The following is a 26095-nucleotide window of genomic DNA, read 5'->3' on the forward strand; positions in this document are numbered from 1 at the left end:
ATGAAAATAGATATTTATAAACAGCCAGTAGAGCAGCATTAACCGCAGCCTTGACTGTTCTTGCTGAGGTCATACCCTCTTCATCTCCTTTTCTGGCCTTCTTGAGAACAGCATAGCGCTCTTATCCAAGCCTGTCTATTAGTCTGCATAACATCCCAGGCATGAGGCCCATGACATCAGCAATAAGTGGCACATTACGCTTGTTACAATAATTCATATGCCTGGGGCCTCTGGAGACTGCGAAAAAGGTGCAGGAATCAAGTCCGAATAGTATAGGTATAAGGAACACTGAATGACATCTCTGAGACCCAGTGGTGGAGCTAAAACCAACCTGATTTACTGGCCCTTTGCATCCCAGCAGAGCCCTTTTTAAAGTCTCTGAAGCCTGTAATCATTTACAGGCATGACAGTAGACAGAGAAAGAGGGAAACAGGAAGCAAGGGAACAAGAGAGAGTGAGAGAGAGAGTGGGAAACTGACAACTTCACTGAAGCCGTTTGCTTCCAGATGCCTTTCACTAGCTCCAAAGGTTTTGCTCTTTACAGAACAATGCACTAACCTTTTATGCTGCACGCTGTCTATTTTGTTTCAGTCCTCATGACTGTGGCATCAAAGGCTGCTGGATTACTTGCATACCCAAACACTAGCATGTATGGAAGCCCAAAATGATCAACTCACAGGAAAGCAGAGAGAAGATTATGTTGTATAAAACTCTCAGGTTTTGATCTCCCTCTGAAGAGAGCTCTAATGATGGAGGAACCCAAGCCAGCATGGCATAATTTGAGGCAGAATCTGAGTCAATATGCATGAAGGTATGAAGAGCTATTAGACATGCCATGTCTTCTAGTCTTGTACATTTTTTAGGCATCATAGAGGTCATGCTCTCCTTGGGTGTAGTCACAAATACACAAATCACAAAACCTTTATTTGCCAGTGTGAATCACACTGTCCTGATTTGAAGGCAAAGGAAGCAAAAAAAAAAAAATCTTAATTCAGCATTGCACATTTTAGCATAATCTTGCTTAACCAGATTTGGTCAATGAGGCAGAAGCAGCAAGTGCAAATTTTGTACACAACAAGTATTATGACCTTAAATTGGTTAATTCACAAAAGTATTCACTGCTTTCACTGTAGTGACAGTGACACTTGTTTTTGTCTTTGAACAAACACATGCTTGTCAGAGTAAACAAAAAAAAGCATTCCATTTGCAAAGCCTACATGAGCTTTTTTCTTTTTTTTTTAATTCTCCCATCTGTGCGCTCAGGTAGCTCAGGAATGCAGTGACCTTTCCCCCCATTGAACCCTGGAAGGAGATAAGAAGGAAGGGCAGAGGAGGAGAGAGGAGGATGGGGAGAGATGGTATGTGTCCACAGCATAATTCAGCAGCATTACCCATAACCCTTGAGGAGATCCGGGCACTGACCTTTCTCACAGTTTGGTCCGAGAAAGCCGGGGAAACAGTGGCAGTGACCAGCAACACACTCACCATTGCCATTGCAGCTGGAAGAGCATCCGTCCATGGCCTCTGCACAGCACATATAAAAGTATTATTACCTTGGAATACATTTTTCAAACCATAATTATTTCTGACAAAATATAATAAATAATAATCACACAATATAATAAAGCCATTTATTATATGTTCCAGACAAACAGTTGAATCTGCACATAACACATATTCCCCTAAGTATTGCGTAATATGAATAAGGCAAATTTGTTTCATAACATTTCAGTTTTCTCATCAGAAGACTAGTGATGGCAGCTGGCATACAGACAGCATTTCTCCCATATAATTACAATCACATTTTTTCTGCTTGTCATGACAAATTTTGAGAAATCCCGTGAGCTAGTTAGTAATAGACGAATGGAGGAATCATTCCAAAGTAATGCAAAGTAATACAGTAGTTTTTGCAACCCTTTGATTAACTGTTTAGCATAGTTTATAAGCCATATTGTGATTATGATGATGATGATGATGATTATGATTATTATTATATTATGTTAGAGATGTAAGCAAATATGAAAAGGAATGAACAGATAATGTGTTTTAAACCTATAAAATACAGTTACAAATAGGAGGCACACTACTGAGTGTTTTCCTGAAAGCTTGCCAGAAATGTTCACAGGGCTTTTGCTGGAGAATAGAGATGTGCAAAACAAAAAATGAAAAAAAAAATTCCCATTAGTTTTTACTTTCATGTGGTAACATGCAAATGGTATGATATGAAGTGCAGAGGGAGGGATATGAAGTGTGGAGGGAGGGGTATGAAGTGCAGAGGGAGGAAGGGAAGGGAAGGGAAGGGAAGGGAGGGAGGAAGGAAGGAAGGAAGAAAGGAAGGAAAGAAAGAAAGAAAGAAAGAAAGAAAGACCATTCTGGTTTATGCCCACTTCCGGTATAAATCTAAATACAGATATGAATATTTGTAGCAGATACAGATACATGTCATGGCACTGTGTTACACTCCAATGGGCTACGATGGTGGAAGACCACATCACGTTCCACTAATGTCAGCCAAGATACCTTTGGGATGAATTGGAACGCCAAAAGCACCCCTGGCCTGCTCACCTGACAGTACCTAACCTCACCAATGCTCTTGTGGCTGAATGAGTAAATCCCCACAGCCACACTTCAAAATCTAGAGTAATGCCTCCCAGAAGAGTGGATATTATTAAAATAACAAAAGGGGGACTAAATCTCAAATGGGATGTTCAACAAGCACATAAGAGTGTGATGGTCAGGTGTCCACAAAGTTTTGGCCACATAGTGTATGTATGTATATTTAGATCCCTAATGAGCAGGCCAGATGCAACAGTGGCAAGAAGAAACTTCCTGATACGACATGAGGAAGAAGACTTGAGAGGAACCAGACTCATAAGGAAACCCATCCTTTTCAGGGTGACATTGAATAGTGGTAAATCTACAATATATAGTATGCCTGATTCATCCTGATGCTCCACTTCTGCTTGGAGCTTCTGCTTGGACTCTGTTGTGGAAGGTCCCACATGGATAGCCCAAAGTTTCATTCCTAAATAATTCATAGTAGGCACGGAATAATATGCTTAATATTGCTGAATAATTGAACAAAAATCTGGAAGTTTAAAGGGTTTAACTTGTCACATTAAATGTTTACAAACACATTTTAAGGATATGACACTGAATGTTGAAACTCCATATATTAATTTAATCACAATATATTTTTCATTTTGTGCAGCAGGTACAAATATTCTCAATGAATAAATAATATAACTTTGACTGATGTGAATGGATTAACTAGCATACATTTGAAATGAAATAATATGATGCAGCTACATTGCAAATGTTCATGTTTTATAGACCTTAAAGGAACAATTGCAGAATATTACATAGTAAAGAAAAGGTTTAGTTTTCTCAATTCCTCTGCACATGGGTGACCACAATGAGAATTTGTCTTCAAGATGATACATCCACCGGATGTGTGCACCTTATCAAGGTGCTGATTAAAGTGCACAGATACCGTATAGCATGTTCTTTGACAATAAAAGGTCATTAATGTCCATTTCTGTTGCTCAGAACTGTCATGTTATTTGTTAATGATAATTTACAATGATTCACATTTCCTGGAAGATAAAATGTACAAGCTGCCTTTACATGTACCGGTTTATGTTTTGATCCATTCATCAATGGACAAGACAGACTATCAAATAAGACTATTTGAATATATGTGTCAAAATTCCTCTTTCTGATGATTAGAACAATTCAAATAGCAATCATTTGAATATAATATTATTTTTCCTTTAACTGTTTCTTTTTTTACATCTTTCTTTCATACCATAGAGCCCATACATCCATCCATTCTCTGTACCGCTTATCCTACACAGGGTCACGGGGGGAGTCTGGAGCCTATCCCAGGGGTACTCAAAGCACATTGCAGGGCACAATCTCACACCCTTCGGACAATTTGAAAACGCCAATCAGCCTACAATGCATGTCTTTGGACTGGAGGGGGAGGTCGGGGTACCCGGAGGACGCCCCTGGAGCATGGGGAGAGCATACGGGCTCCACATGCATGGGGCAGAGGCGGGAAGTGAGCCCCCAACCCCAGGCCAGGAGTGCGAGGCAACAGTGCTAGCCATTAAGCCACACTGTCACCCCCTCCCCCCCCAAATAGAGCCCTTTTCTCATTAATTTAAAAGATGGACAGATATATAACAAGCACAAATTCTGAATTTCTTGCTCTTTGGTAGCCTTACCAATAGCAGTGCTCAGAAGCAAGACCTGTTCCACCTTTCTGCCATCATTGTAGAATGCCAAGTACCATGTTCCAGGGTCCATGTACTCAATGAAGCCTGTTTCCTGCAGAGAATGAAGCTGCAGGTTCCTCTGATCAGAGCTCAAGTTGATCAACTGCTCAGAGATCAACTGCTTTCCATCCAGGAGCTTCACAAAGTCAAACTAAAAAGAAGGGATAAAGGCAAGTCAGAATAAACGTATACACAATTCAAGGGAACTTTTTGAACATTTTGATTCATGCCCAGTAAAGTTTGTTTTAGGAAGAAGTATGGCAATGAAATAAAGCAAAATTGGTCCTTAATATTATAAGGTTCTGGGTCTAGAGTTGTTTTACAATATGGGGCATCTAGCAAAACTGAAATCCACATTTACAGCTCAACAAGGCCTGCACTGTTAGTTCACATTACATGTTACATTATCTAAATTAGAAAATGGATTTTTGAACACTAGCCAAAAACAGGCAGAACCGTATTATTTTGTTAGCTCCAAGTGCCAGTATTTTCAGAGGGGACTGTATGCATTGAAAAAGTTATATTTTTATGAGCATATTCTAAGGTCCACTATGCAATTTATTTCATCTTTGAAAATCTGAAGCTGTTTATAAATAAGAAATTTTACATTAACCTTTACATTATTGTAATCATATTAAAATACATTGGAACATGCAATATGTTTCTATGTAACCACATACACACACACATACACACACAGCAGTTGAGTTATGGGTTAAGATATTGTGATATAGAAGCAAAAGAATGACACTGCATTTTCACTCCAGCAGAACAACTTGTAATTAATTATATAATGAGTATAAAAGCATGATTGCAAAAAGAAGAAAGAAAAGCAACACCTTGACAATTAACAAAGCTCAAGAAGCAGCATGGCAGATAATATACAACAGACTAAATGCATATGAATGACTACATACAGCGAATATGAAAAGTCTACACACCCCTGTTAAAATCACAGGTTTTTGTGATGTAAAAAATTAAACCAAGATAAATCACGGCAGATCTCATTGCACTTTTAATGTGAAATAGCAACCAAAAAAATTCAAGTGAAAAACAAATACAAATGATCTAGGGGGGGAAAAAAGAAAAATAAAATACTTATAATAACCTGGTTGCATAAATGTGAACACCCTGCATAAGTGTGCACACCCATCACTGTTCTCAGAATTAACCAATCACATTCAGACTCATGTTCAAAAGTAATTATCATACACCTGTCATCAATGAAGTGATTCTGATGACCCCAAATAAAGATCAGCTCTTTCTGTAGGATTTTCTTGACATCTTCTTGGTTTCACACGTCTGAATCCATCATCCGCAAAAAGCTTGGGGAAAAAAATGCACGGGATCTCACTGTTGAAAGGTCCATCGGGAGAGGGGTACAAAAGAATTTCCAAAACATTAGATGTACTATGGAACACCATGAAGGTCATCATCAACAGGTGGAAAAAATAGGACACCACACTGATATTACCAAGAACAGGATGCCCTTCCATTAAACAAAAGGAAACAATACAAACCTATCAGGGAGACTGCTATGAGACCTACAGCAACATTAAAAAAGCTGTAGGAGTATTTGGAAAGGACTGATCACTCCCTGTATATGACAACAGTCTCTTGTGTTCTTCACATGTCTGGGCGATGGGTTAGGGTGGCTAGATGGAAGCCCTTTCTCACAATCAATCAATCAATCAATCAATAAATAAATAAATAAATAAACCAAGCCTGTCTAAATTTTGACAAACCATGTGTTATGACGCAAAGAACACCATACCCATGGTGAAGCATGATGGTGGTGGCATTGTCATACTTTGGGAATGCTTCGCTTCAGCTGGGAGTGGGTATGTACACTCACAGAGCACTTTATTAGGAACACTACACTAATACTGGGTAGGGCCTCTCTATGCTTTCAAAACAGCCTCAATTCTTTGTGGCATGGATTGGAAACATTCCTTTAAGATTCTGGTCCATGTTGACATGATTGCATCATGCAATTTCTGCAGATTTTTATCAGATTCTTATGCTGCAAATCTCTCATTCTACCACATCACAAAGGTATTCTATTGGATTCAGATCCAGTGAATGGGAAGGCCACTGAAGAAGACTGAACTCATTTTCTGTGAGCAACAATACTCAAATAGGATGTGGGATTCAAGCAATGATTGATTGGTATTAACGGGCTCAAAGTGTCCCCAAAAAAAAAGCCTTCCCCACACCTTTACATCACCTTCACCAACCTGGACTATTGACATAAGTCAGGTTGCGTCCATGGATTCATGCTGTTGGTGCCAAATTCTGTCCCTACCATCTGTGTGCCTCAGCAGAAATCAAGATTCATCAGACCTGGCAATGTTTTTTTTTTTCCAGTCTTCAACTGTTCAGTATTGGTGAACCTGTGCCAAATGCATCCTCACCTTTCTGTTCTTGGCTGACAGAAGTGGAACCCGACATGGTCTTCTGCTGTTGTAACCTATTCACCTTGTGTATTCCGAGATACTTTTCTGCTCACCACAATTGCACAGAGTGGTTATCTGAGTTACTGTAGCCTTTCTTTCAGCTTAAACCAGTCTGGCCATTCTCCGTTGACCTCTCTCATCAACAAGGCATTTCCGTCCGCAGAAATGCCACTCACTGGATGTTTTTCTTTAATTTTCAATAGGAACTCATTTATGCAGTTATTATTTATGCTCATTTATGCAGTTATCCAATTATTCAATCAAGTGACAGCAGCACAATGCATAAAATCATGCAGATACAAGTCAAGAGCTTCAGTTATTGTTCATATTAAACATCAGAATGGGGGAGAAATTTGATATTTGTGACTTTAACCATGGCATACTTGTAGGTGCCAGATGGGCTGGTTTGAGTATTTCAGATACTGCTGATCTCCTGGGAATATCACACACAACAGTCTCTAAAGTTTACACTGAATGGTGGAAAAACAAAAAACACTGAGTGAGCAACAGTTCCGTGGGAGGAAATGTCTTATTTAAAAGAGAAGATTGTTGTGTGTGAAAATCCCAGAAGATCAGCAGTTTCTGAAATACTCAAACCAGCCCATCTAGCACAAACAACCATGCCACGGTTAAAGTCACAGAGATCAAATTTTTTTCATTTTTTTTAACCCCACTGCTTATTTCTATAACTGCTGATAATTGCATGAATGAGTGAGTGTACAGCTGTTCCCAATAAAGTGCTCAGTGAGTGTATAAATATATATTTACTGAAATGAATAAACTGAGTACAGAATTTTCTGTGTTGCTGTAGCTCCTTATAAAGTAAAAATCACTAAAATACCAGAAAATATGCCTTTCATAATATAGCCCCTTTAAAGCACAAAGAGTATATTATAGTGACTGACACAACCTTGTCCTTGCAATGGGAATTATTTGTCCATTTCCACCAAATCCAATTTAAAAGGACCAACATTCATCCTTTTATTGATTTTGACATCCAACTACAAAGTAAAAAAAAAAAAAAAAGAAGATGATATTCCTCCAAAATAGTAATGACTACCCAAGACCAGGTGTTACAGTGGATATAAAAAGACTTACACACCTCTGTTAAAATGGCAGGTTTTTGTGAAGTAAAAAAAATTAAACCAAGATAAATCATGTCAAAACATTTTCCACCCTCAATGTGAAATTACAATGTATAAAAATTAAGTGAAAAAACATCAGAAACATTTTAGGGAAAAATAGGAAAAATAAAAAACTTACAGTAACCTGGTTGCATAAGTGTGCACACCCCTAAACTAATACATTGTTGAAGCACCTTTTGATTATATTACACCACTCAGTCCTTTTGGCTAAAAGTCTATCATCATGGCACATACTGACTTGGCAATATTTTCTCACTCTTTTGTGCAAAAACATTCTAGATCCATCAAATTGTGCAGGCATCTCCTGTGCACAGCCCACTTCAGGTCACCCCACAGATTTTTAGTTGGATTCAGGTCTGGGCTAGGTCATTCAAAAACATTGATTTTCTTTTGGTTAAGCCATTCCTTTGTTGATTTGGATGGTCATTGTCAGGCTAAAAGGGGAAATTTCTTTTCATCTTCAGCTTACTAGCAGACACCTGAAGGTTTTGCAATAAAAAAAATTGACTGGTATTTGTAGCTATTCATGATTCCCTACACCTTGATAAAATCCCCAGCTCTGGCTGAAGCAGCCCTAAAGCATGATGCTGCCACCACCATGCTTCACCGTGGGTATGGTGTTCTTTTTTTTTTTTTTTTTTTTTGCACCAAACATACCTTTTGAAATTATGGAATTATTATACCTTTTGGAATTGGTTTAATCATACTATAACACATTTTGCCACATGGTTTGGGGTGATTTAGTTGAGCTTGGATGTTTTTTGTGAGAAAGGGCTTCCGTCTAGCCATCCTACCCCATAGCCCAGACATGTGAAAAATATGCAAGATTGTTGTCACATTCAGAAAGTAATTAGTCTTGTCAGTATATTCCTGCAGCTCCTTTAATGTTGCCATAGGTCTCTTGACAGCCTCCCTGGTAAATTATTTCTTGTCCTTTTGTAAATTTTGGAGGTAAGTCCTGTTCTTGATAATGTCACTGTGGTGCTCCATTTTCTCCACTTGTTGATGATGGCCTTCACGGTGTTCCATGGTATATCTACTGTTTTGGAAATTTTTTGTAGCTCTCTCCTGATTGATACCTTTCAACAGTGGCACCCTGTCCAGGCTTTGTAAGCTCTTTGCAGACCACTGCTTCAGAAGTCAGATGAAACCAAGAAGATGTGAAGAAAATCCTACAGAAAGAGCTGGCCTTTATTTGGGGTAAATCAGAATAATTTATTTGATGTCAGAGTATGATAATTACTTTTGAACATGAGATTGAACGTGATTGGTTCATTCTGAGCACAGCCACATCCCCAGTTATAAAAGGGTGTGCACATTTATACAGCCAGGTTGTTGTAAGTTTTTTTATTTTTTCCTATTTTTCCCTAAAATGTTTCTGATTGTTTTTCACTTTTTTTTTTTATATTTTTATATTTTTATATTTTTATATTTTTATATTTTATATTTTTATATTTTATATATTTTATATATTTTATATATTTTATATTTTTTTATTAAATTTTTATATGTTGTAATTTCACATTGATGGTGGAAAAAGTTCTGACATGATTTATCTTGGTTTCATTTTTTACATCACAAAAACCTGCCATTTTAACAGGGGTGTGTAGACTTTTTATATTCACTGTATGTTACCTTTGCTAGAATAAATGCTTATTTCTTGTATCCTTTGCCAGAAAATAAGCAGATGCAATTTGGATGTGATTTTGATGCCAAAACTGACAAACAAGGAATTGTTTGACTGATTTCTGTTAGCTAAATTAAGCCCTTTGGACACAAATGGATATGTCTGAGGTTTTGATCATATTTCCTTGATATTGAGGTTGAGAATCCATATAAAGACACATACTTTCAATAGCACTGTTCCAAAGTTGTTGACACCCATTAAAGAAGCAGAATTCTCACATTCTAAACCCCAGTTTAACACTGAACATGATGGTTCAGCACAACCCACCACAAGGTAGCACTCTGATCTGCATAGCCAATTTAAAATATCATGAATTTGGTGTGATGAAGCAAAAAAAAAAATCCTTCTATGTCTGTTCCTTTCCAGAATTTAAAAAAATTTTTATCAGTCAGTCACTCACTCACTCACTCAGTGTACTCAAGAGATTTGTGACGGTGCTCAGAATATACAAGCTGACACTGACTGCAGCAAATGTGGGGTCCAAATTGTTTAGACAGGGATCTAACCTGGCCCCGTGACATTGTCTTTTCTCTTGGTGGTAGTTGAGATAACGAGGGCTTGGTCCTGAACACGAACACACACACACACACACACACACACACACATGGCTGCTTCACTGAATCACTAGATAAGTGGGCTATGACTGTCCCTTCAGGCAGCCAGCGGTGCCTCACCTCACCGCGTGTCACTAGCTTTTGCTTATTTCCACCATGATGAGGTGGGCTGGCAGAGAAAATTATTTCTTTTTCTCTCCTAGGCTCTGTTACTGGTGCACTCACTTTTACACCTTCAGGACAATAATGTCAGGAGGAGGGGTTTAATTCCTGCACTTCCATTCTAGTAAAGACTCAAGATAGAAAGTGCTGTGTTAATGCTTCCCAGAACTCTGCAAAGGTTCTGACAAATGCACAAATATACACAAGTGAAAAGAACAAGTACTTTTACATTGAAGCAATTATAAATTATAGCAATTTTGGAGAAATAATGGACCCTATAACATTGTAGTGTTAAATATTGTAATTATAATGTTAATAGCAGCACCACCATTTGAAATGTTGAAATGAAATATTGCTTTGCCATTTTTTGACACTGACTGCAGCAAATGTGGGGTCCAAATTGTTTAGACAGGGATCTAACCTGGCCCCGTGACATCGTCTTTTCTCTTGGTGGTAGTTGAGATAACGAGGGCTTGTTCCTGAACACGAACACACACACACACACACACACATGGCTGCTGCACTGAATCACTAGATAAGTGGGCTATGACTGTCCCCATAACATGGATATATATAATGGACCCTATAACATTGTAGTGTTAAATATTGTAATTATAATGTTAATAGCAGCACCACCATTTGAAATGTTGAAATGAAATATTGCTTTGCCATTTTTTGTGAGGAAATATCCTTGACTTCAGATCTCAGGTTTACCCACGTGATTTATGTCACACTGATATCCAAAAACAACCAATTAGTCTCTCTCAAACTAAGAGCATGCAGGTCCAGTGGATAGACAGCATTTCACAGAAGAAGGGAGGAGGAAGGGAGGACAAAATGAGTAGATGCCACAAATGGTCACTCAGATGACCTACTATGACCTGCAGCAGCAGTCAGCTTGTATTGCAAGACCTGGGTAAAAGCAGCATATGTCCACTTTTGTGGGTCTTCATGCAGATTATTCAGTATTCAATGTCAGTGATGGCATTTGTGCCCACACATGTGCCCACACACAGACACAATGCATTTAACAGTTTTTTTTCCTCATTGTGTTGATGCTTTTATCAGTTTAAAAACAACAAAATCCTGAAAACTATATGCCTGAGGTTTGCACATTCCACACATGGATAATGGGAGATGAATTGAAAGGTATCAGGAGGATCTACAAAAACTTCCTAGGAGAGACAAATTTCTGAAAAGTAAACAAACCGGTACTTTCTGTACCATTCTATGTAGGGAGATGTTGGGGGAAGAAACGTTCTGGAACGATAATTGGAGAAGCCTTAGCGTACCTGCGTGTGCGTGGGTGGGATGTTCCTCCTTCCGTAGATGCCAAGTAAAGCATTTTGAGAGACAGAAAGATTGAACTTGATATAAGTAGGGCGATGGACAGCCATGTGGAAGCGCCAGAACAGCCCGGGAGGGATCACCTGCACAACCTGCGTGCCGATGTCCACCTCTCCACGCTCTAGGGCCCGCCCTCGCTGGTACTTATCTACCACACACATACAAACACACAAAACATAAATCACATACTCCTCTTAACTAGCACACTGATTTCTGCTTCTGATTGGAGCAAAAAGATGCAAAGACACTCATCTTTAATTTTAAATAATTTTTGTTGTTACACCTAGCAGCAAAAGCATTTTTTATTTTGATTACTAGCTTAATTGTTTTTTTTCACATTTATGAAGTGTTTGCAGTGTACTGAATAAATAGAAGCTGGACTGTCAGGATAGTTGCTGTACTGCTGAGGTTTTACACTTCGTCAAAAACATTGAGGCTGTCAGAAAGTTCCCCCGACCTCCTACTCAGAATTCCCACTCTAAGGTTTATGTGAATGCTTTCACTCTTTAACTTGTAATTGCGACATGAATGTGGCATTATGTATGGCTGGCGGTAGTCCCATACCCAACTGAGGTAATTAAGCGTTTGAATTAACTGGCTGACTGAACTCTTTTGTCTCCTCTAAAGTAGGCCATAAAGCCCACATTGGCAAAGCCCACTAAATTCATCTTCTGGACCACACTATTGTGCCTGAGTAAATTTAACCTTCTCAAGCCCTTTTGTTGGCTCTACTCAATTGTTAGCCATCTCCTTCCCCTGCCACAACATTACATTACAAGAAAAAATATATTGCAGCAGAGGTTATCAGTCATTATCAGACAAAGGTGAGGCTGAAATGAGCTGTGATTTATGAACACTTGTTTATTTACCATCTATAATGCCTAAAACTACCTTACTACAATTTATTGAGAGCCATTGAGTTATTGAAAGGCAGGGGCAATAAGTCATGCTATATGACTGTGGTAAAGGAGATGTTTTCTTCCTTGGTCCTGGTCTCTATACAGTGCAGCCAGGACAGGACTCTGCAGTTCAGTTCAATAGCATTCAAATAAAAGATCCCTTACACTGTACGTATAAACACTGTATTAAATATATGAGAAAGTGAACAATAAAAGAATAAAAGATTACATTAAAATAAAGCACATTCCACAAAATCAGCTCCATCTCTGAGTGCTGACATTTGATAAGCTAATGAAGACTGAAGCTCAAATGCATTAACATGTCTTTATCCTACATTCGAAACCTAAAACTGCATCTGGACTGCAGAGTCGAAGAGACTCTAGCTGCAGGTTTAAAGCACATTGATTTCAAAGGCACTGGCACAATCAGGGAACAATAGGGTACTTCAAATCTTCTTCTGAATAAACACCTACAGTTATGAGTCAACATTGATATCCCATGCACTGTATCCAGAGTCAATGTCAAAGGCAATCAGATTTTCTTTTCATTCACTGCCAGAAAAATACAGTGTTTTTACTGCATTCTGCTGATGCTGAAATCTCTTATGGCATAAAGGTGCATAAGTACTATATGTATGTTTAAAATTGATTTCATTTTTCAAAAAAGGTGCATTCAAATAACACTGCAAATGACACTTATATATAATGCCACCTACAGACTGTCCTTATCTGAAGCTCTGAATAAAGCAAATATATAATTAGACTGAGAATCTTGAGAAAAGACAGGTCATTTTGTTGACTCAAATAATATAAACCACAGAAAAAAGACTTTCATTATTCCTATGTCTGATATGATGCAGTCCAGTTTCCCCACTGATATCTCCAAACAGGCTCTCTTATGTGTTTGATGTAAATTGTTTATTTGCAATTCCCTGTAGCATTTAACAAAATAATTATGTCTGTGATCTATCTATTTTCAACAGAAATGCCACTTCAATTAAAGTTATTACTTAAACTCTAATGAAGCCATCATGCTGACTATTCATTTAATACCCTGTTTGACAGAGAGCAAATGAAACTGAACACTAAACTTCAATAAGGAGTGAGATCTGCAGACCTTCATATAATAATTTATAACAAATAAATGATTGTATTCAGATTAAATTATGTACAGATAACATACAGTTACTGGTCACTTTAACAGGAACACCTCTACACTTGCTCATTTATGCAGTTATCCAATCAGCCAATCATTTGGCAGCAGCATAATGCATAAAATCATGCAGATACAGGTCAAGAGCTTCAGCTAATGTTCACATCAAATATCAGAATGGCAAAAAATGTGAAAAGTGTTGTGTTGTGTTGTGGGACATGGACCTGTCATTAAGATACGTGTTATTCCATGACGAGAAACTGTCTCCCCAGCACAGGCAAATCGATGAAAGAAAGCAGTCACAAAGCAGGGCATATGAGAATAGGCAGGAAAAAAACTTATAAAGTGGCCCCATATGTTCTCTAGACTGTCACCTGAATGGTCAATCCATGTACATACTTTGATAACAGAAAAAAGGTATATACAAATGATCAAGCAGAATACAGTCCCCTCCGAAAGTATTGGAAAGGAAAAGCCAGTTCTTTTGTTTTTGCTATACACCAAAGACATTTGGGTTTGAGATCAAAAGATGAGACGATAGATCAGAATTTCAGGGTTTATTTCCTGTTATTTACATCTAGATGTGTTAAACAACTTAGAACATGGGGCAGGTTGGAGGGTTGGGGTTCTCCGTCAGTCTCCTTTTTAGGAGGTGAAATGCATGCTCAGTTGGGTTAAGGTCTTGTTATTGACTTGCTCAGTCTAAAACCTTCCTCTTTTTTCCTCTGATGAAGTCCTTTATTGTGTTGGCAGTGTGCTTTGTATCATTTTCTTGCTGCATGATGAAGTTCCTCCCACTTAGTTTGGATGAATTTCTCTGTAAAGTGGCAGACATAGTGTTTCTGTAGACTTCTGAATTTATTCTGCTGCTACCATCATGAGTTACATCATCAATAAAGATTAGTGAGCCTGTTCCAGAAGCAGCCATGCAAGCCCAAGCCATGATACTCCCTCCACTGTGCTTGACTTTTGTGGCTCACCTCTGTATTTCTTTGCAGATTCCAATCTGGCATTCTGCTGATGAGTGGTTTATATCTTGTTGTATGGCCACTATATTTCTGGTTTCGAAGTCTTCTTCAATTGGTGGATTGTGACACTTTTACCCCTGCCCTGTGGAGTTTGCTGTTGAAGTCACTGACTGTTGTTTTGAGTTTTTTCTTCACAGCTCTCACAATGTTTCTGTTATCAAATCCTGTTGTTTTCCTTGGCCAACCTGTTTGATGTACATGAATGGTCTCTTTTCTTCCCAGATTCAAAATGGCTTGCTTTTCTCCCATAGACCGCTCTCTGGTCTTCATGTTGAGTTTCCTTTTCAACAGCAAATGTAGTGTTCACAGGCAAAGCCCGGGACACAAACGAAGAGTAGACATTCAGAGCTATTAATTGTTTAAACAATCAATCTAACAGGGCACACTTGGGCAACAAGAAACACCTGTCAGTCACATGTTCCAATATTTCTGATCACTTGAATAATTGGTTGGTTCAAACAAAAGGTGTCATGTTCTAAGTTGTTTAACACATCTAGATGTAAATATCAGGAAATGAAAGCTGAAATTTTGATCTATCATCTCATATTCATCTTTTGATCTCAAACCCAAATGTCTACAGTGAATCTGAATGTGCTAAACTTGGAAAAAAGAATATATAAATATGGCCAAAAGTATGTGTTCCCCTGACCATCACAACCAGATGTGCTTGTTTAACATCTCTTTCCAAAACCATTGTCATTAATATGGAGCTGGTCCCCACTTTGCTGCTGTAACAGCCTCCACTCTTCTGGGAAGTCTTTCCACTAGATTCTAGAATGTGGCTATGGGGATTTGCCCATTCAGTCACATGAGCATTAGTGAGGTTGAACACTGATGTTGGACAAGGACTGGTGCACAGTCAGTGTTCCAATTCACCCCAAATGTTTTCAGTGGAGTTGAGGTCAGGGGTTGAGGTTACTCAAGTTCTTCCACACCAAGTTCAGCAAACATCACAACCATATGGGGTGTTGTCATGCTGGAACAGGTTTTGGCTAGGCCCATTAGTTCGAGTGAATGGAAATCATAACAGTACCGCATGCAAATACATTCTATAATTGTGTGCTTCCAACTTTGTGGCAATAGTTTGGGGAAGAAACACATATGGGTGTGATGTCCACTAACTTTTGGGTGTATAGTGTATTTTCAGTGAGCAATTTTACCAATACTTTTTTAACTACAACATTTACAAAGTAGAAGATTAGTTTTTGGACACTACTCTTACACAGTGAATAATCTGGCACCCCAATTAAAGCCAAAGATAATGATCATGTAGTGTGAATAGAAATTAATGAAGAGGCTTAATGATTGGAAGTCATCACTGTTCTTCTCCTTTACTCACTAATGATTCTGTGGCTCCTGTTTCTTTATTAGTGAGGATCTGGTTTCATTATAATTAAGTGGGGGTCTTCTAGTGGCCTTGGATTGCATTCATGACATTATAAAATTTCTATGATTTTCTAGCATGCTTAGGAAAAGAGTGGACCAAAAATTGAAATTCTATATATGGCTGAAAGGTACAGGTATAAAGACTGACCTGGAAACATATTGCAAATTGAATATGGTGGTGCAGCATTTAGTATTGCCATCTCACAGCTCTAAGGTCCCTGAATCGATCAGGTTACTCCAAAAAACATGCTAGCAGTTGGACTGGCTACTCTAAATTGCCCCTAGGTGTGAATGAGTTTGTGAAGGTGTGTGTGCCCTGTGATGGGTATATTCCCACCTCATACCCAGTGTTCCCAGGACAGGCTCCGGATCCACTGTGACCTTGACCAGGATAAAGCACTTAATGAAGATGAATGAATCAATTAATTCATTAATGAATTAATTAATAACAGAATGAAATACAAAATATTTTTTAGGTAAATTAAAACAAGGTAGCATATTTCCTGTTCTGACACCTTCCATAAGTAGAAATCAGAGAGGAACATGATTTTCCTGAGGTAAAATCTTGCTGACAATTGGATGACCTGAAAGGCTTATTCATGCTTAAGTACTTCTACTTACAGTGGGCTAGATTAACAACCATTTTGTCTCTCCAGCTTCTGCTCCACATACCTGTCAAATTTAAAACACTGCTGAATCTGAAATACAATGCCAATGGTATTATAAATTCAGCTAATCCTGCAGCCGTTTTTCAGTTGCCTGCTAATCACAAAGCTTGCTTGTGGAGTGGAGTGTAAATGGTGATATCTGACCTTGAGTGTTCCTTCTTCTCAGTACAGACTGTTACAAAATCTTGTGGGGCCTTATAGTCTCATGCAAAATGCTTCCTTTTAACTTCCTTCACTTGCTTTCATTCATTATTTTACATTATCAATGTTATGTGACATATACAGTACCTTTAACATGCATGCATGTTTCTAATGCGGTATATTCTCACAGAAAATGATGTACAGATGTTGGCTAGCCTATTCCTTTCCTCTGCAAATCCAGGCAGTGTACCTTTATTACATATTCACCTTCGAATTGGCATTCTACAATTATATTACAGCTCCATAACCCAAGTCCCTCCCCCCTCCCAATTAGTGGGTCCACAATAAGGTCACCATAAGATGACCATAAGTTCCTTAATCCAATAGCAGAGGTACTGAATTATTCAATTAGTTAAAGTAACAAGAAATGCATCTCAAAACACTTGTTTGCGTTTGGGTTTTTTTGTTTGTTTGTTTGTTGCATAGGCAACTCTGATGAAACCGTTGATTTGACTCCCACAATCCTGACTATGTTTGACAAGCAATATAATACCTCTATAGCCCAACTGCCAATGCAGTGTTACAAAATTGAATGATACATCAAATGGGCTGATGTGTCCTTGAAGACAAGAAGGGGTGGAGATGTAAATAGGGAATTATATGTGTGCTGACCTCCTTTGGGGCCTCTCTGGATCTTGTCCCTGGTGTATGTGTCCAGTGGGGTGATGGCACTGTTCTTTGAGCCAATGTTTTCCTTGCTGATGCCGTTCTCATACAGATGTGCCTCTGATGGCTTCAGATGCCATGTCAAGCCAAACAAGTGCACAGCTATGGGGCAGAAAGGAAAAAGACGTTGAAGACAACAGCAAACAGTGCAAAGAAACAAGTTCAAACACAGTATACTGACAGAACATGTTAGAGCACACAGCCTATCAGCATTCAAAGTGCAGAGAGACCAAGAATATTAACATTTTATGCTTTTAAAACAGCTCCCCATTTTTATGCTTATTAAGGTGCAGTGTGACAGGAGTGGGCAATTAAGCTGACTCTTCTGAGGCTGACCTCAGGCATGCACTGAATTGGTACATATTCTTTTATGCATAACTAATGATCTTTTCAAAGAGTTTATTATGTCCACATTCTGGAAGAAGTTTTAACTGATATCACATTTTTACCAAGAAACAATCAGAGAAGTAGCACAGTAATGAATACCTGAATAAATACAAACTGCCTGCTGTTTTAATAATGTTTAAGCTAGATTCAACAGTGTCCATATGAACTGACAAATCCTTGTAATTAATCATGTACTGGCCAAATTTTAGCACATAGACTTCTATAAAAATTAATATAAAACGCAAATAGTTCATCACTAGGAGATAATTCATTCTCAGTTGGCATATATTAGGCTTTTAGAGTAATATCCAGGCTCTCAGATAGACTGGTATCACAAGGTTCTAACAGCTAGCCAATCATTATCCAGCATGAATATGCAAGATACAGTAGGTGTAAGTGGCCAATCAGAATCCACATTCACTTTATGTGCTGCCAGAAGAAAGCAAAGCAGAAGCATCAATATGTCGAGCCAAAGGAGAAAGAAAGTTTTAGCTGCAGCTATTTGATATATTTTAGGTATTTGTGTATAATAAGGGATTGTTCATGATCTATAGTACTCACTGGTCTTATGATACCGTAAACATTATGGCACATTAGATATTCATCAGCACAACTGACAGCTACATGCTGGCTAATATTGGCAATATTTTATGTACAATATTGTGCTTGTAACAATGCTTGTTAAAACAACAACAACAAAAAAAAAAACCCTGAAAGTTTGTGAAAATAAGGACTGCTGTGGCTTTAATTTGATTTTATTAACAGTGAAGTATTTTTTTTTTGTTAGTGCCAGCACGCACCTATTTCCCTTTTTCAAAACCCATACAAAATAAAAAGTCCTTCAGTATACAAGTATACTTCTAAAAGTCATACACTGAAAATGAATTGGATGGTATACCCTGAAAGAATACTTATAAAGTCAATGTACATCATTTACTAAAGGTTTGGGTTGGGCAAGCAGAGTGTGTCATTATTCATTAATTTTCAGTAACAACTTTACCCTGACCATGGGCACAGTGGATCTGGAGTCTATCCCAGGAACACTGGGCATGAGGCGGGAATACCACTGGGTGGGATGCACACACATTCACATTCATTAACACCCTATAGGCACTTTTGAGTAGCCAATACACCTACAGGCATGTTTTTGGGAGGTGGAAAAAACTGCATAACTCAGAGGAAGTCCACACGGACACAGGGATAACATGGAAAACTCCACACAGACAGTAACCTGAGCTCAGGATCAAACCAGGGACGCATACCAATTTTAATCATTTACCTCTGGAAATACAAGAGATACATAGAATGGGAAATCAATTTCATTTGCCACCAACTTCAGAGATGACTGAAACTCTTAAAATGATGTCAGTACAGTGTTACAGCACACAAGTACCCCATTGTTATGAAGTATTTGGATTAAACACTGTAGCTTTGCACTGTGGCTTAACAATACCATTACTAATACCATTTGCAACAACACTGCTGACAAAAAGATTCATTGAGGTGTATGGTATCATGTGATTCAGTATGCATAACAAATAAGCAATGGACAGTACGCTAACCCTGTCCCCAAATGTCAATAGGTCTCATTATCATCTTTAGTAGCAACTAATAAACACATACAACTGGCACTTCCGATACTAGACCAGTGACAAGTTCTAGTACTTCAACATAAAAATTAAGTGTATGTTTTTGTCTAGTTTATTTTCTGGAGAAACTAGTATAAAAGGTTCCACCTACAGTACCAGGTCCAGTTTGGGACCAACACACACCAAGACACAAGACCAACACACACACACATACACACCCATACACAGAGACAGAGAGAGAGGGAGAGAGTGAGAGAATAGACTTCGGAATAGAGAATAGAGAGAATCTTATGCCATTATGGTGTCTTGTGCTGTTTTATTTCTCAACATTCACAAATATGTAATTGCTCATTAACTCTACAAACAGCACAAACATGATTTTTAGATCCCAAATGCAGCACAAAGAAAAATAAATAGTTTGCTGATTTTCATCAAATATAGGTTGAAAATCAAATGATTTTACATTTTTCTCCATCTTATTGTTCATGAGATTTAAATGTTCATCAATGAGCCTTTTCATCAAAAACTTGGTTGCAGCTGTTATGAACTGGTTAATCAAATGGAGCACATCTTCTATGCTAAAACTAAACAACACAATTGTCGCTTTTACTGTTGTTACAACAGCAGTTTTGATTATCTCTCAACTTGGTGAAAAGAGTACTAGAAGTACTAGAATAGAAAAAAAAAGCGCTAAGTATTTTGGCTCCGGTTTGTGCTAGTTCTAGTCTCTGAATGTGGAGTGGAAACACAGAGTGGAGTAGAGGAACAGTGCTAAACTATGAGACAGTACACTTATACCTTAAAAACTGATTCATTTTAATCAGGTACATGTAATCTAATCAAAATTCATTTATCATGCAGACACGTTTCAGGGAATATTATAATGTTTATAGTATACTGATGCACCTCAGCTGGCAGGACATTAAATAAAAACCCTTAATTATTTCAGGACTGAGAAACTACAGGAAAGATGTCCAATTGTATACTGTATCATAAAAGATTGCTATTGCTGTGAGCTTTTTGTCTATTTTGTTTGTGTACATAAATAGAAATTGATTAACCTTTTTAAAGACCAACATCCTTTGCTGTTTTGTGCGCATTTTGCTGTTTGATTGATTATTTGCCATAATGAAACTATCATAGTTCATTATTAACTAAAATAATATATATATATATATATATATATATATATATATATATATATATATATATATATATATATATATATATATATATACAGCCGGGTCCGGAAGTATTTGGACGATGACAGTATTTTTGTGATTTTTCCTTTATATACCACCACAATGGATTTGAAATAAAACAATCAATATGTGATCAAAGTGTAGACTTTCAGCTTTATTTTAAGAGGTTCCACATAATATGGCATTTACCATTTAGGAACTACAGCCATTTTCAGCAAAGTACCTCCATTTTCAGGGGCTCAAAGGTATTTGGACAAAGTGACACAATTGTAAATATAACCATAATTTTAATACTTGGATGAAAATCTTTGCAGTCAATGACTGCCTGAAGTCTGGAGCCCATGTTCTCAAAACTCAAATTCTGAGTTTCCTTTGCCAGGCCTTCTCTGCAGCCACCTTCAGTTGCTGCTTGTTTGTGGGTCATTCTGCCTTCAGTCTTGTCTTCAGTAAGTGAAAAGCATGCTCTATTGGGATGAGATCAGGCGACTGACTTGGCCATTGAAGAATATTCCATTTCTTTGCCTTCAAGTCTTGAGTTGCTTGCGCAGTATGTTTAGGGTCATTATCCATCTGCACTGTGAAGCGGCGTCCTATCAGTTTTGTAGCATTTGGCTGAATGTGAGCAGAGAGTATAGCCTTACACACCTCAGAATTCATCTTGCTACTTCTGTCAGCAGTCACATCATCAGTGAACACCAGTGAGCCCATTCCATTGGCAGCCATACATGCCCATGCCATAACATTGCCTCCACCATATTTGACACATGATTTAGTATACTTTGAATCATGAGCTGTTCCTTTCTTTCACCATATTTTTCTCTTTCCATCATTCTGGTACAAGTTAATCTAGGTTTCATCAGTCCAAAGAATCTTATTTCAGAACATGGGAGGCTTTTTTGGATGTTTTCTGGCAAAGTCTAATCTGGATTTCCTGTTCTTGAATGTTACCAGTGGTTTGCACCTTGCTGTAAGCCCACTTTATTTACATTCATGAAGGCATCTCTTGATTGTAGATTTTGACAATGATACGCCTACCTTCTCCAGAGTATTCTTGACTTCTGTTGATGTTGTGAAGGGGTTTTTCTTCACCAAGGAAAGGATTCTGCGATCATCCATTTTAGTTGTCTTCCGTGGTCTTCCAGGCCTTTCGATGTTGTTGAGCTCACCAGTGCTTTCTTTCTTTTTAAGAATGTACCCCACTGTTGATTTTGTTATCTCTCTTATAGATTTATGTTGTTTTTTCAGCCTAATGATGGCCTCCTTCACTTGCATTGACATCTCCTTGGACTTCATATTGGTAGCTCCAGTCGAACAGCTGTCAAATGCCAACTCAGTACCTGATATCAACTCCAGATCTTTTATCTGCTTCATTTGTCTTCAAGTAAAGAGGGAATGGACCGCACCTGGTCAATTAACTTCTTGTCAGTCAATTGTCCAAATACCTTTTAGCCCCTGAAAATGGAAGTACTTTGATTAAAATGGCTGTAATTCCTAAATGGTAAATGCCATACTCTTGTGGAACATCTTAAAATAAAGCTGAAAGTCCACGCTTCAATCACATCTTGATTGTTTTATATCAAATCCATAGTGGTGGTATATAAAGGCAAAATCAGAGAAGAACTATAAAATTGAAACCATTTATGTCTGTATGATATGAGACATGCATTCATGTGTGAACCACAAATGCACGAACATCCACCATAATTCATGCTGATTCTTACCTCTGTTTAGGTATTTACCAGTATGTGATAAACAGTGAGCTCAAAACCTCATTTGAATTTAATCGGCCACACGTATACTGTTTAGGTTACAAACCTATAATGCTTCTGTACCACTTTGGCTGCTTTTACTGTTAACTGATGCTTCAACTAACCTCAATTTAGTGGGCAAAGACCATGGCCAAATGTCTTCTGCTTCAGGCTCACTATCATTTTGTTGTTCCTTCTCTACTCATCACTGCTGTTCACCTTTACTAGACAACTAAGGTGATGCTGTAAAGCAGGTACTGGTCCTCACCAGTAGAGGAGTTAAGTCAAGACGGCTAAATTGTGTCTCACTGAAGAGGTGGGGACACACTCTTCCCCACATTTGATGAGTCCAATCTTCGTTGCCATGTGCCACACAGATTCACAGATTGCCCATTAAGAACGAGACTTATGGAACACACGTCACATTGGTAATGGATGAAGAGCAATACTTATTAGGGGGCCAAGCACCGAAGGTTCATAGGCACCCTATTGTTATTCTATGTTTTCTTTTTCTTCTTCTGGCTAGGGTGTCTATGGGAGCCCATAGGACCGTCTGGAAAAAAGTTGTTAAAGTTGTCACAATGATTGGGGAGGGTCTAAGGAACATTCTGACCAAATTTGGGCCAAGTGTTGCCAACGCCACCTTGCGGTCACGAACTGTAACAACTTTCATTTTTTTTCCTTTTTTTTTTCCTTTTATCATTTGAAGAGTTCACAGTTCATTTTCACAGTTCATTTTTCCTATAATCACTGGAGTATGCAAAAGTGAAAGCACACCAACATCTGAAATTCAAGTCTACTTCCTGTCGACCATCTTGGATTTTGTCAAAATATGTTTTTTTGCTACTCCTCCCATAATCATCACCAAATTTGGCATACATCATTTTCAGAATAATCCTCACAAAAGTTATCAAAAGAATTTTGAATAGTCCAAATGGTTTGCACGTAATGGGCCAACAAATCTGGAGGCAAAGCCGCCAAACAGGAAGTGCACACCCTCTTATAACTGAGGATGTGGCTGTGTTCAGAATTAAGCAATCACATTCAAACTCATGTTAAATAGGAGTCAGTACACACCTGCCATCATTTAAAGTGCCTCTGATTAACCCCAAATAAAGTTCAGCTGTTCTAGTAGGATTTTCCTGACATTTTCTTAGTCGCATCTTACAGCAAAAGCCATGGTCCACAGAGAGCTTCCACAGCATCAGAGGGATCTGATTATTAAAAGGTATCATTCAGGAGAAGGGTACAAAAGAATTTCCAAGGCATTAGATATACCACTGGAACACAGTGAAGACCGTTTTTTACCAAGAACTGGACGTCCCTCCAAAATTGATGAAAAGACGAGAAGAATACTGGTCAGGGAGGCTGCCAAGAGGCCTACAGCAACATTAAAGGAGCTGCAGGAATTTCTGGCAAGTACTGGCTGTGTAGTACATGTGAAATCAATCTTCCATATTCTTCATATGTCTGGGCTATGGGGTAGGGTGGCAAGACGGAAGCCTTTCCTTACAAAGAAAAACATCCAAGCCCGGCTAAATTTTGAAAAAACACATTTGAAGTCTCCCAAAAGTATGTGGGAAAATGTGTTATGGTCTGATGAAACCAAGGTTGAACTTTTTGGCCATAATTCCAAAAAGTATGTTTGGCACAAAAAGAACACTGCACGTCACCAGAAGAACACCATACCCACAGTGAAGCATGGTGGTGGCAGCATCATGCTTTGGGGCTGTTTTTCTTCAGCTGGAACTGGGGCCTTAGTCAAGGTGGAGGAAATTATGAACAGTTCCAAATACCAGTCAATATTGGCACAAAACCTTTAAGCGTCTGCTTATATATATATATATATATATATGTATATATACATATATATATATATATATATATATATATATATATATATATATATATAGTGTGCGTGTGTGTGCATGTGTGTCAAAGTTTGTAATAATGTAATGCACTACTGCAGTACATCAAATATACTCTATGTGCTTCAGATTCCCTTTTCTGTATATGAAGCCAGGAAATCATGCATTAAAAAGAACTAAATAAAATAAGGAATGATTTGGACTACAGTCATCTTTGCCTTTGTGGCATCTATCTCTATCTATGATTAAAACTGGATATAGAATGATATTTTGCAATGGACCATGTCAAATGTATAATGTTTCCATTGTTTTGCTTTTAATTTCAGACACCTCTCACTTATTATAGGCAAATTTTGTAAAAGGCAAACAAGGTTAAGGACTTCTGTTCTCAGTGCATTGCTTTTTAAGATGAATAGACAAGACAAAAATCCTAGGCCAGAGAAAGGTCAACTCTTTGATGCTTTAGCAAAATATTTCCCCCTTGGCATACAGAGCAAAGTACAGTGCTTATTATGTATTCAAGCAATGAGAAGTGTTAAAAGTTTTAAAAAGAGAAAATCTTTTGAAGATAATCCCTTTAATATGATTTTGAAACTGATTTTTCTTTACATGTTCTTTACAGAAGCTCAGAGAGCATGGGGGAGGGAGAGAGGGGAGAGAGAGAGAGAGAGAGAGAGAATGATGACAGAAAATAGAGAACAAGAGAGACAGAGTACTAAAGAGAAAGAGACACTGCAAAGTGTGGGTGGTTTAGAGGTGCAATCTCATACGGACAACAGATTTAGTGTGAAGCATGACAATAGGGTTATTTATAAAATGACTCACTATGGGGCATTAAGAGAAGGAAGCTTTATTGTGTAAATTTTAAATTATTGATAGATTAACAAATGCTGAAATGCTGTTTATTACTAATTCACACCATAAAAAAACACTAATCCTGTTCTCTGACAACCAAATTGATCCTTGGCAGTATGAAGATTACCTATGCGTGCTGGTTCCATGTTGCTCACAGTCTTCAGTTGCAGTATATTTTTTAGAACTGTTTCTGAACTGTATGCTGAAAAGTTGAGACACCAATCTCTACTTTTCTATTTGAAACAACTAGAATAAGAATAATTTTATTTACCAGATGTGCAGGAATTATACACAGGAACTGGCAAATGCAACAACATTCAAATACCAAAAACAAATAGTAAAACTAAATAAAATTCTGTCACTACTGGCCAAGCCATGGTGGCAGAAGAAACTGGACAGAAAGCTTTAATTGAATATGTTGTTCTATAAAAGGACAAAAAAGCAACCATCCTCTTTGCCAATGATGCAAACAATGGTTAGAACCCACAAAAAGGGACTTGAAGGCCAGCAGAACCATGGGGAGGAGACAGAGTTAGTTTGTAGTGACCTGGGAATCTGGGGGTAAGTAAATATGACACGGATGAGTGGCATCTAGCTCTGGTGTGCAAGGAATAATTCATAGCATGGTGCACTCTATGTCTGCCGTTCCTCTATTCAATGTGCTAAAAGGGCAGCCGGTACCTCTGTGGAGGAATATGGCATTCTGAGACAAAGAATACAGAAAGAATGGGTCGATCAATGGCACCTCAATGAATCATAAAAGGAGAGGCCAGCCACCTGAAACAGGAAAAATTCCTAGGGTTGGCACTGGTCC

The 26095-nt window shown here is 38.1% G+C and overlaps 1 protein-coding gene across 2 annotated transcripts in view; it reads right to left on the reverse strand.

The window, feature by feature from the left end:
* The window catches only part of LOC113542771 (teneurin-1), a 141488-nt gene that overhangs the window by 98399 nt on the left and 16994 nt on the right, over positions 1-26095 (reverse strand). For both annotated transcript variants that reach the window (XM_026940521.3, XM_026940520.3), the window contains exons 3-6: positions 17579-17734; positions 11577-11779; positions 4230-4431; positions 1423-1524 (exon numbers count right to left, since the gene is read on the reverse strand). In XM_026940521.3, coding sequence (XP_026796322.3) covers positions 1423-1524; positions 4230-4431; positions 11577-11779; positions 17579-17734 — 663 coding nt within the window. The remainder of the gene's footprint in view (positions 1-1422; positions 1525-4229; positions 4432-11576; positions 11780-17578; positions 17735-26095) is intronic.

The sequence above is a fragment of the Pangasianodon hypophthalmus genome, chromosome 7 (genome assembly GCF_027358585.1).
Source record: "Pangasianodon hypophthalmus isolate fPanHyp1 chromosome 7, fPanHyp1.pri, whole genome shotgun sequence".
Classification (NCBI taxonomy): Eukaryota; Metazoa; Chordata; class Actinopteri; order Siluriformes; family Pangasiidae; genus Pangasianodon; species Pangasianodon hypophthalmus.